The 12,353-nt window shown below is 58.6% G+C and overlaps 2 protein-coding genes across 2 annotated transcripts in view; both read left to right on the forward strand.

Annotated features, from left to right (window-relative positions):
* Positions 1-6,630, forward strand: part of GPR182 (G protein-coupled receptor 182) — an 88,825-nt gene extending 82,195 nt beyond the window's left edge. The window contains exon 3 of the mRNA XM_068212620.1: positions 6,615-6,630. The gene's annotated coding sequence lies outside the window, so the exon portion shown is untranslated. The remainder of the gene's footprint in view (positions 1-6,614) is intronic.
* The window catches only part of LRP1 (LDL receptor related protein 1), an 89,101-nt gene that overhangs the window by 26,315 nt on the left and 50,433 nt on the right, over positions 1-12,353 (forward strand). Inside the window, 1 exon segment of the mRNA XM_068212551.1 lies at positions 11,826-11,988. Coding sequence (XP_068068652.1) covers positions 11,826-11,988 — 163 coding nt within the window.

The following is a 12,353-nucleotide window of genomic DNA, read 5'->3' on the forward strand; positions in this document are numbered from 1 at the left end:
TTAAATGAAGGCTGTTAACAGCCCTTGGCACGACTTGCTGTCCTCAGAGCTTTGTTGTTCCCCTGGTCCTTACACTCCCAAAGCTTTTTGCTCTTCGCAGGCTCGGGAGCCGCAGAGCTTCCCGCAGCGCCACCCCCTCGGCTCCCACCTCGCTGCCCGTGGGTATTTGTCACAGGCACTGATTTTCTCAGTTGATCTGAGCTGGCTGGTTCCCTACCCCCAGGTCTTTTTCCGGGGACACACTAAAAATCAAAGGCTGGTGAAGCCTTCCATCAATTCCTCTTACAAAAAGTCCTGCTTCCTGTTGGAATTGGATCATTTCTCTCCACCATCAGTCGGAGTGAGCCGAGGGGGCTCTGGGCACCTCGGGGGGATGTGTGGGGCTTGGTGCCAATGGCCAAGACAGGTGAGATGATGTGGTTCTTTACTGGGCAGCCTGTCCCCATCCCCACAGGGACCTTGGAAGTGGCACTGTCCTGCCAGCCCCGGGAGCCCGGTGTCCCTCTGTGCTCACCCCTGTGATGAGGATGAGGCACAAGCCGTGGCACGGGAAGGGCTCGTCCTTCCTGCCAGCACTGAACTGTAACAAGGGGAGCTTGTCTTATCCTTCCTCCCATCCTGCTGTCCCTCTCCTCCTCTCCGTGTGACAATCCCGCAGTGTTCCCGACCGGGAGGATCCTGGCAGGCGTCGCGCGTCCGCTTGCGCTCAAGGACGGAGGCACGTGCCTGTGCCCAGGCTGCCCGACCCCTTGGAGCATCAGGATGGCGCAGGGGGGTTCACTCTGAACCCCCTGTCAGTCCTGAGCCCCTCTGGCGTGGGGCAGGGGACAGCTAGGGACCTGTCACATCTCCCCTTGGACCCTCTGTGCTCCGTGGCAGATCCTTGACCTCCGGGGATTTTGTGATCCCGTGGGTTTTCTCATCCAGATTCCAGCCTCCACGTGTTTCCCCAGACAATGTCCTTGTTTGTTTGGAGTTGGGCTTCCAAGGAATTTCAGAGCCAAACAGAGCACTAAAAAATAATAATTAAAATCTGTTGCTGGGCTCTTGTGCTGCTGCTTCCCGTGTCACGGCTGCAGCTCTCTGCTCCCCCAGCTCCCCCAGCTCCCCCAGCTCTCCAAGCTTATCTTGCTGGCCTTGTCCCACCCATCCTGGGGCCATTTGTCAGGGATCACATCCTTGAGCAATCCTCACTGCTCGGCCATGGACCCAGGGCTGGGACAGCAAGGCAAGCAGCTGTGCTGGGGGATTTGTGCCTCCTTCCATCAGATTCATGTCCCCGTCCCCTAGAGGTGACACCAGGAGGTGGGAACATCTCTCTAGAGCGTGCACAGAGGCCAGGACCATCCTTAGGAGGCCACCTTTAGCTGGCAGCAGCCCAAGGCTGTGCCGGTCACCTCTGGGCCCCCACACTGGCGTTGACAGCGGCGTTAAATCCCCATCTCCGGTGCGCTGTGATCGGGTGACACTCGGCTCTCAGGGGAAGGCAGGAGCCCTTTGCTTGCACTGTGGAAAAATACTGGGGAACACGTGTCAGGAGCCAGAGCACTGGGCTTCTCTGTGGCTCTTGGGGTGGCTCCCCTCACCCTGCCCCTCCCTTCCCCTTCTCACGCTCTTTCTCTTTCTTTTTCCCCTTTTCTGTGGCTTTTTGCATGGTCAGAACTGGGAGGATCTGATCACCAGCTGAGCTTGGTGGTGCCAGGGAATGCATGTATTATGCTGGCAGGTGCCTGCAGCTGGCACTGCTTCATCCCAGCTCTGGTGCTGCTCCTTCCCAGTCCCAGTGCCACTCTCCCAGCCCCAGCTCTGCTCTCCCAGTTCCAGCACTGCTCCTTCCCAGTCCAGCACTGCTCTCCCAGCCCCAGCTCTGCTCTCCCAGCCCCAGCTCTGCTCTCCCAGTCCAGCACTGCTCCTTCCCAGTCCAGCTCTGCTCTCCCAGTCCAGCACTGCTCCTTCCCAGTTCCAGCACTGCTCTCCCAGCCCCAACTCTGCTCTCCCAGTCCAGCTCTGCTCCTTCCCAGTCCAGCACTGCTCTCCCAGTCCCAGAACTGCTCCTTCCCAGTCCCAGCACTGCTCCTTCCCAGTCCAGCACTGCTCCTTCCCAGTCCCAGCTCTGCTCTCCCAGTCCAGCACTGCTCCTTCCCAGTCCAGCACTGCTCTCCCAGTCCCAGAACTGCTCCTTCCCAGTCCAGCTCTGCTCTCCCAGTCCCAGCACGGCTCTCCCAGTCCAGCTCTGCTCCTTCCCAGTCCCAGCACTGCTCCTTCCCAGTCCCAGCACTGCTCTCCCAGTCCAGCACTGCTCTCCCAGTTCCAGCACTGCTCCTTCCCAGTCCAGCACTGCTCTCCCAGTCCAGCTCTGCTCCTTCCCAGGAGGAGCAGGCAGGAATTCTGCAGCTTGGCAGGATCCGTGTGGGGCTGCTGGGGAAGGGCTGCGGAGGTGCCGTGATTTATTATTGCTCAGTTTAAGGTTTGTTGTTTTCCTTTATAAAACAAGCCCCCGGGAAGGGGTTTGAAATATCAGGACATTTGATCCCGAGTGCATTATAAACCCTAAACGCCAGCAATCTGGCCACCATTAAAATACCTTCCTGGGCAGCATCAATCCCAGCCCGCCCGGCTCGGGGGGTGTTTTCAATGACTCCATTTCACTGTCACTCGGAATGGCCTGTCCCCGTGCCAGCGGGCAGAGGAGCTGTGGGTGCTGGGACAGATTGATTTCAGGGCCATGTTGCTCTGCAGAGGAATCCAAGTACATTTCTTCCCCCACTTTGCATGGAAAGCTATTTTTCTTCCTTGCTGCCTCATCCTGGCCAAGAAAGAGGCTCCGACGTGAACTCACTTGGCAGGAGAGCGGGATGATTGGTAACTTCATCTCGTGGTTCCTTTCTGTTGGGTTTTTTTTTTTTTAACTATTTATGGCTGTTCTTGTTGCAGCGATGAAGGAAAGTGGGAGCTGGGGGAGAGCAGGGGATGGGGGAGAGCAGGGGATAAATGGGAACAGGGGATAAATGGGAGCAGGGGATAGGGGAGAGCAGGGACCAGGATGGATGGGAGCAGGGAGTGGGATGGCTGGGAGCAGGGGATAGGGGAGAGCAGGGAATAGGATGGATGGGAGCAGGGAGTGGGATGGCTGGGAGAAGGGGATAGAGGAGAGCAGGGAATAGGATGGATGGGAGCAGGGAGTGGGATGGCTGGGAGAAGGGGATAGAGGAGAGCAGGGACCACATGGGAAAGCAGGGATTGGGTGGGAGCAGGGGATAAAGGAAAGCAGGAGCTGGAGGGAGCAGGGGATGGGGGGAGCAGGGGATGGAAGGAACAGGGACTGGGAGCCGTGTCTGGAGCCGTGCACTCCCACCAGCTCACTGTGTGGCAGGGGACAACATCATGATGGTGATTTTAATCAGTCTGTTAACGAAGATCTGACACTCAGGACCCTGCTGTGGCTCTGCCCAGCACCTCTGACTCCCCTTACCTGATGTTTCCCCTCGCAGGGAACAGAAATAAATCTCCCAAGGGGACTGAGACCCCCTGCAACCCCCCCAGGCTGTGGTGGCAGGAGTGAGCTGCATTCCCACGTTGCTGGAGACAAAAGGGTGACACGAATGTCCCGAGTCATCAGGATGCTCATGGGTTTGGTTTCACATGGACAGGAGCGTGTCTGTCCCAGCACACATCTGTGTGTCCCAGCACACATCTGTGTGTCCATCCTGCACTGCCTCGTGCCAGGCTCACTGCAGGAGCCCCTTGGGACCCTTCCTGCCCACGCTGGCCCCATTTCTGCTTTCTCATCCCCCCTCCCCCCAGATCACCCCAGTGACAGGTTCCCATCCAGCCTGTGTCTCTCTCCTCTCACCCAGAAGGAAGCCAAGTGCCCCGTCCCTCCCTCAGCCTCTGTGGAATATTTGTGCCCATGGAATGGTCTCATTAAGGCAGAGTAATTAGCAGTCCCTTGGCTGCCCTCCACGCAGCCTGGAGCTCGTTCCATCCCTGTTCCTGCTCTTCCCACCTCCGGTGCCTCAGCCAGGCTCTGCAGGGATGCTGCGGGGTTGAGCCAGGACATGGGGAGGAGTGAAAGTTTGGGGTGTTCCCACCCTGGGGAGCTGGAGATGGTGTCAGTGAGGGGCTGGAGAGGTGCCAGTGACTGCTTGGGCACGGTTCCCCTTCAGAGGCAGCCACGGTGCTGCACTGGAGCAGAACATGGCCTGAAGGGGAGGCAAGTTTGGGGTGTCCCCACTCTGGGGAGCTGGAGATGGCGTCACTGAGGGGCTGGAGAGGTGCTGGTGATCCCTTGGACGTGGTTCCCCTTCAGATGCAGCCGTGGTGCTGCACGGGGGGGTCCGACAGCACATGGACTGTGGGTCCCAGGGCTCCCTGGAGAAGGGCAGCGCTCCAGCATCTGCCGTTCACCAGCCTGTCCCCAGGCTGGGATGTCCCTCTGTGGGGGCTGCACAGCCCGGGGGTGCCGTGTCACCCCGGAGAAACGTTTGGCTTGTGCAGGGCGGGCGTGAGTGTGCGCAGAGCCCCAGGGATCCATCCCAGCGCCAGTCAGACATGCTGGCCGCGGGCCACCGGCTTCCACCCAGCGGTTCCTCCTCGCAGCGAAACATCTTAGCAGAGAGGGGGGTGAATTTATTTATTTTTGAGCCTGGTTTGCTGAGGGAACGAGGCTGACGTGACGGCTGTGGCCGTGTGTGGTGGTGGTGGCAGCCGTCCCCTCCTGCCCTGCTCGGACACAAGGACTTGGCTGTTCCTGGGAGCAGGGGGGCCGTGCTGGACCCTCGGGGGCACGGGGTGTCTGTCCGGCCGTCCGGCGCCCTTGGGGGCGGGAGTTTGTCTTTGTGCTCGTCCTGTTAACATACTTCTAATTAAGGAAAATTGTCCCCAGGAGCAGTGTTTATCCACGGAGCGCGGTGCCGTCACAGAGACGGTCTTGTTCTCCCGGGGAGAGGATGTCTGTGGAGGGAAGAGACAGAAATTCCTCCAGATTATGGCATTATGTAAATGTATCAAACGGATCATTCCCTATAAAAAGGAAAGTAGGAAACCGATGTAGTTCAGCAGCCCTGGGGACCGCATTCCTGACGAGCCTCCGTTCCTGCGCCGCCGCCGGCGTTTCTGAGCCGAAATATTCAGCAACTTTTCCAAGCTGTTTTTCCGCTGAGGCCGTGTGCCGGCGGCTCTGGGCGCCCGGGGGGCTCGTGGGGCCACCCGCCAGCCCGCCCGGGCTTCTCGCTGGGTGGCAAGTTGGCCACGGGCCCTGCTTGCCCCGCAGGGTGGGTTGTGCCCAGAGCAGGGGACGTGGTGTCCTGCTCTCCGTGGGATGTGGTGTGGATGGGCAGCTCTGATGTGAACCATGGATTCCGTGGTTCTCCTGAGGCACTCGGGGTTTGTGTCAAGGCTGGTTGACCCAAGGGGAAGCAAGAACCAGCTGTTTATAGGACATTAATATTGTTTATTTGTTCTTTATTTCTTTATTATTCTTTCTTTAAAGCCAGATGTCAGCAGCGGTGGTCAGTCCATTTCTGTTCTCTGTCCTGTGTGCTGGGGCAAGGGGGGAAAATGCTCCTCAGCAGAATGGGAACAAGGATTTGGTGTCAGAGCTCTGTGCCCAGGGATGTTTCTGGCTGCTTCAGGCAGAGCTGGGACCTCTCTTGCCCACCATCCCTGTCCTGCTCTCCTGGGAGTGCTCCCTTGAGGGGTAGCTGGGAAGTGGAGTTTCTCTCAGACTTGAAATCATGGAATTATTAAGGTTGGAAAAGCCCTCTAAGGTCCTCGAGTCCAACCATTAACCCAGGTCATCGCTGAAATGTGTCCCCAAGTGCCACATCCACACATTTCAGGAGGAATTTCTTCATGGAAAAGGTTGTCAGGCATTGGAAGGGGCTGCTTAGGGAGGTGGTGGAGTGCCCATCCCTGGAGGTGGCCAAGGAACAACTGGATGTGGCACTCGGGGATCTGACAGGTTGGACTCGATGGTTCTGGAGGGTTTTTCCAACCTCGGGGATTCTGGAATTCAGGGATTTTTTTGCTGAACTTGTTGAACCTTTGTGGATATAGGGGGTTTCTCCTTTTCCTTGCTCAACTGTGCAGGAGCCTGGACGAGCTGCTGAGTGGCTGCGTCCCCCTCGCAGCTGTTTGAGGACTGTCGAAATCCCTGGTTTAATCTGAGAGAAGATTGTGTGTTTCCTTCCTCCTCCTGTCAGGCCACAATTGATGCGTTTGCAGACTGCACAGCAACTGATTCATGCAGAGCAAAGTTATGTGCTGGGTCAGCAAAGCTCCTTCCCCAAAAAACCCACAGCCCTGCAGTGCCTCGCTGGGAGTGGGGTAAATCGGGTGGCCCCGGGTTAAGGGGAGGAGAACCTCGGGCTGCAGCTCCAGTGGGAAATGTGGGGTCCATGACCCGCTTGTGTCAAGGAGTTCTTTGAGTGGGACTGTCCCACCTGGAGCTCTGGGATCCCGGCAGAAGAAGGATGTGGCCAGAGGAGGCCACGGAGGTGCTCTGAGGGTTGGAGCAGCTCTGCCGTGGAGCCAGGCTGGGAGAGCTGCGGGTGTTCAACTGGAGCTGAGAAGGCTCCAGGGAAAGCTCAGAGCTTCTTCCAGTGCCTGAAGAGGCTCCAGGAGAGCTGGAGAGGGACTGGAGACAGCGGACTAGAGTGACAGGACACAGGGAATGGCTTCCCACTGACACAGAGCACAGTTAGGTGGGATTTTGAGAAGAAATTCCTCCCTGTGAGGGTGAGGAGGCTCTGGCACAGGGTGCCCAGAGAAGCTGTGGCTGCCCCTGGATCCCTGGAAGTGTCCGGGGCCAGGTTGGACGAGGCTTGGAGCAGCCTGGGACAGTGTAAGGTTTCTCAGGTGGGACTGGGATGATCTTTAAGATCCCTTTAGACCCAAACCATTCCGGGATTCTGTGAAAAGGGTAAACCCAAGCACAGTGTGACACGCAGGGTTTTGTGGCAGGGACCTCAGGAACAGCTCGGTCGGAATCACTCGGGCCCTGGTGGGTGTGAAACCAGGAAACATCTGTGCTGGTGGGTTTTAGGGTTTGCTGAAGTTGCCAACCCGCCCGTGTTGAGCAACTTTGATGAAGTTCTCGGTGCTCCCTCGTCCTCCATCCTCCCTCCATCTGCCCTCCCTGCTGGCAAGGCCACCTCCCGCCCCGAGTGGGGCTGCCGGCCTGGACCCTGTCCCCGTGAGGTTTTTTTGGCTGCCTCTCCCAGGAAGAGCCTTGGAAAGCCGACATTCCCCGCTCTCTGCCCCCACCAGCTCCCTTCCAAACACTCTCAAATAAATAAATCTTGGGAAATGAGCTCGGCGTGTCGCAATCGCCCGCAACGCCCCGCCGAGGTTGAGCAATGAGGATTGATTCCAGGATGGGAATTGGTGGGGAGAGGCACCCGAGGGGGGCTGCAGGAGGGAGGGGGGTGGTCTCTGCCCTCGGGATTCTCCATGGAAATCATGTATGACCCCTCCAGGGGACAGGCTCATCCCTGCTGGTCCCCTCAGACAGGTACAAAGGGTGTTTTCATGGCCATGGGTGGCTGTGGCACCATCCCTGGGCACCCATTCTGGCAGGGGGGGGACACGGGGAGACTCTGTGCCCCCCACTCCCTCCCTCTCCAAAGATTGAGACAGAGGGGGCTAAAGTTTCTGCAGGCCAACGCCAGGGGTTAAAAATAGATGTTTTCTAAATTAGCTTCCACCAAAAGTTCAAGAGGAAATCCAGGTTTAGCTGAGGCTACAAGAAAGAGCTGAAAATAATAATAATAATAATAATGATGATGATGATGATGATGAAAATAACAACAATGATAATAATAGAAAAATGAAAAGTGATTCCTGCGAAGGAGAGGGGAGGATGGTGAGCAGGGAGAGAAGGAGCAAAGCTGGAAAACAAAAGCCTTTGAGGAGGGTAATGCTTTCCAGCTGCAAAAATAAAGCCTGGGAGAGGAGCAAGTGCTTGCGTCACCCCCAGCCCCCCAGCCCTGTGCTGCCCTGCTCGGAGCTGGGGCCTGTCCGGAGACCCCCGGGTGGACCAGGACCCTCAGCTCCCCTGGGCTGTGGCAGGATGGCTGTGAGGGGAGTGTGGGGCTGGAGGTCTGTGGCTTGTTTTGGCCGTTTTCCCTTTGGATTTCTCTTTGAGTGCTGGGTTGGACTCAGCTCTGGCTCGGAGGGATGCGGCCGGAGAGGCGAGAGAGCGCCGGGACAGGGGCGTTGGCGATGGGACAGAGATGGTTGGACCCCCTCGAGGAGGAGAATCCGGGGGTCTGCAGCTGTGGGTGGGGGGCGAGGGCCCCTGAGCCGTTCTGCCAGCGCTCCCCATCCGCCCCTGCTTGGATCGCTCCCCCGGTCCTGTGACTCTGACTCAGCCACGCAGGCGCCAGCCAAGACCTGCTTTTTTTGGGGAATTCTTGCACATCCCTTTGCTGAAGTGTTTCTCGCTCCGGCAGGGCCCTGCCGCCCCCTCCCCACGTCACAGGGGGGTTTGGGGGTGCTGGGTGGGGAGCAGGGGAGGGCGGTGGGTGCTGCTTGTGACAGCAGGACTCTGTCTCGGGGGCAGAACGTGGCCCTTGGCACCCCAGTGTACATTTAAAGGTGGTTTTTGCTCATCACAAACCCCTCTTGCCCCAGGAGCTGGGGTAGGGGGTCCTGGCTGGAGCAGGAGCCCTGTGCCAGCCCCGGCGCGTTGGGCAGTGAGCTGGGAGCCCTGCGCCGGGCTGGGTTTGGGGTTGATGCTCATTCCTTGGCTCGGGCTGTTCCCACTTGTTTTTACGAGCTGCCTCTCGCCGGGTGGTGGCTGCGGGCGCCGCAGCCTCACCCTTCCGGAGGGGGGGTCACTGTCGGCATCACCTCCGGCTGCGTGTCCCCATCCCCATGCCCAGGGCCACGGCCGGGACACGAAGGGCTGAGTGAGCTGGCCTGGGTAACTCGGGCATGAGGGTTGGGGTTTGTGCACCCTGAACTCTCTGCGTGCTCATCCCAGCCTGGCAGTGTGGATGGAGTCGGCATCGCCGAGGCGAACCCCGGGACCAGGGTGGGTGGGGGCATTGCAAAACCTCCTGGCTTGATTCATGTTTTCCCTCCCGAGCTCCTGCGTTGGTTAATGATTCAGTGCTGTCTGGCCCCGCTCCACTGGGGCTGTCTGGGTCTCACTGACCTTGGGGTCCTGGGGCTGGCCCATCCCTGCTCCTCCAGGGCTGTCCAGGTCCTGCTGACCTTTGGGTGCTGGGACTGGGGTGTCGCTGTGGCCCATCCCTGCTCCTCCAGGGCTGTCCAGGTCCTGCTGGCCTCGGGATGCTGGGACTGGGGTGTTGCTGTGGCCCATCCCTGCTCCTCCAGGGCTGTCCAGGTCCTGCTGGCCTCGGGGTGCTGGGACGGGGGTATCGCTGTGGCCCATCCCTGCTCCTCCAGAGCTGTCTAGATCCTGCTGACCTTGGGGTGCTGGGGCTGAGAGGCTGCTGTGCCCCATCCGTGCTCCTCCAGGGCTGTCCAGATCCTGCTGACCTTGGGGTGCTGGGACTGGGGTGTCGCTGTGGCCCATCCCTGCCACTCCAGGGCTGTCCAGGTCCTGCTGGCCTCGGGATGCTGGGACTGGGGTGTCGCTGTGGCCCATCCCTGCTCCTCCAGGGCTGTCCAGATCCTGCTGGCCTCAGGATGCTGGGACTGGGGTGTCGCTGTGGCCCATCCCTGCCACTCCAGGGCTGTCCAGATCCTGCTGACCTTGGGGTGCTGGGACTGGGGTGTCGCTGTGGCCCATCCCTGCTCCTCCAGGGCTGTCCAGATCCTGCTGGCCTCGGGATGCTGGGACTGGGGTGTCGCTGTGCCCCATCCCTGCTCCTCCAGGGCTGTCCAGATCCTGCTGACCCTTGGGTGCTGGGACTGGGGGGCTGCTGTGCCCCATCCCTGCTCCTCCAGGGCTGTCCAGGTCCTGCTGGCCTCGGGGTGCTGGGGCTGGGGTGTCGCTGTGCCCCATCCCTGCTCCTTCCTCCAGGACTCTCTGAGTCCCTCTGACCTCTGGGTCCTTCTGACCAGGGCTGCCGTGCCCCTGCCCCTGCTCTGCCCTGTCCGTGCTGGCTGTGGTGCTGCAGTGGTGGGGATGCGGGGTCTCGGGGGGCACTGATCCAAAGGAGAGCCCTCCAAAGCCCTTGGCATCTCCAGGAGCTGCAGCCCCTCAGCCTGGCCTCTGGCCTGGCAGGCTCAGGAGGGGCTGAGCAGCGCTGAGCACTGACCCGGTGGCGAGGCAGGAATTCAGGCGCGTTGGGTTTATCCGATTTAACAGGCTTTCACTGGTTTAATTAAATACTCACACGCTGCGTGCCAGGTGCTGTCTCTCACCTGCTCCGGGCCCCGGGGTGTCCCTGCAGCTCCGGATTAGCTCTGCTCCCACCTTGCCCAGTGGGATCTGCCCTCGGCCCCTCCTCGCTGCCACGTGTCCCATCCCGGTGCCGCTGTTGGAGCCATTTCCCTGCTGCCCACTCCCTTCTCCAGCACCCACCTTGAAGAGCTTCCCCCTGCTCCACTGGTATTCCTAAGGGATGAACTCCCAGGGTTTCTGCAGGGTGAACTCCCAATGTTTCTGCAGGATAAATTCCCAATGTTTCTGCAGAGTGAATTCCCAGTGTTTCTGCAGGGTGAATTCCCAGTGTTTCTGCAGGGTGAATTCCCAATGTTTCTGCAGGGTGAATTCCCAATGTTTCTGCAGGGTGAACTCCCAATGTTTCTGCAGGATAAATTCCCAGTGTTTTCTGCAGGGTGAATTCCCGGTATTTCTGCAGGGTGAATTCCCAATGTTTCTGCAGGGTGAATTCCCAATGTTTCTGCAGGGTGAACTCCCAGTGTTTCTGCAGGATAAATTCCCAGTGTTTTCTGCAGGGTGAATTCCCAATGTTTCTGTAGGATAAATTCCCAATGTTTCTGCAGGATAAATTCCCAGTGTTTCTGCAGGATAAATTCCCAGTGTTTCTGCAGGGTGAATTCCCAGTGTTTCTGCAGAGTGAATTCCCAATGTTTCTGCAGGGTGAATTCCCAATGTTTCTGTAGGATAAATTCCCAATGTTTCTGCAGGATAAATTCCCAGTGTTTCTGCAGGATAAATTCCCAGTGTTTCTGCAGGGTGAATTCCCAGTGTTTCTGCAGAGTGAATTCCCAATGTTTCTGCAGGGTGAACTCCCAGTGTTTCTGCAGAGTGAATTCCCAATGTTTCTGCAGGGTGAATTCCCAGTGTTTCTGCAGGATGAATTCCCAGTGTTTCTGCAGGATAAATTCCCAGTGTTTCTGCAGGATAAATTCCCAGTGTTTCTGCAGGGTGAACTCCCAGTGTTTCTGCAGGGTGAACTCCCAGTGTTTCTGCAGGGTGAATTCCCAGTGTTTCTGCAGGATAAATTCCCAGTGTTTCTGCAGGGTGAACTCCCAGTGTTTCTGCAGGGTGAACTCCCATTTTTTCTGCAGGGTGAACTCCCAGTGTTTCTGCAGGATGAATTCCCAGTGTTTCTGAGGGATGAATTCCCAGTGTTTTCTGCAGGGTGCTCTCCCCGTGTTCACACCAGCTGCTCTCCTGGTTGTGTGTGATGTCTCTGGCTTGTCTGGGGGCAGCAGGTCTCCCTGGGGAGCAGAGGATGGGTTGCCATGGGTGCTGTGGGTGCAGTGGGTGCCCTGTGGCTCCATGCAGGGTGAGCAGGGCAGATCCTTGCTATGGGTGCAGGTCCCACTGCGTTCATGGCTCCCACGGTCTCATTCCTCGGCTGTGTTGGTGTTTGTGAGCTTGGGGGCTTCTGGCTCTGTCCCTCCTTGCCTCACCCCCCTCCTTCCCTCTCCTGGCCCAGACGTGGAGCAGATGGCCATCGACTGGCTCACGGGCAACTTCTACTTCGTGGATGACATTGATGACAGGATCTTCGTGTGCAACAAGAACGGGGACACCTGTGTCACACTGCTGGACCTGGAGCTGTACAATCCCAAAGGAATTGCGCTGGACCCAGCCATGGGGTGAGTCCTGGCAATTCACTGCCCTTGGGGACAATCGGCAAGGGTGGCCTGTCCCTCTGGGGTGAGGGGTTTCCTGTGCCTCTGTGAGCCCTCTCTGCAGGGACACTTCCCACCCAGCCTGCGCTGGCAACAGCTGTGCAGGGCTCAGTCCTGTGGGACTTATCCTAGCCCAACTCAGGATAAGCTGCTGCTTCCAGCTTGTGCCACTCAGCTCCAGGTCACAGCTTTGCTGGAGTGGCCCCGTGCACAGCCAGAACAGCTCCCTCGTGCCCCGCTGTCCAGCCACTGCCTTCTGCACAGCCCCAGGGATGGGGATGCCAGGATGCTGAATCATGGGAGCAGCTCAGGGCACCCACAGCAGCTGC

Source organism: Anomalospiza imberbis, chromosome 22 (genome assembly GCF_031753505.1).
Source record: "Anomalospiza imberbis isolate Cuckoo-Finch-1a 21T00152 chromosome 22, ASM3175350v1, whole genome shotgun sequence".
Lineage (NCBI taxonomy): Eukaryota > Metazoa > Chordata > Aves > Passeriformes > Viduidae > Anomalospiza > Anomalospiza imberbis.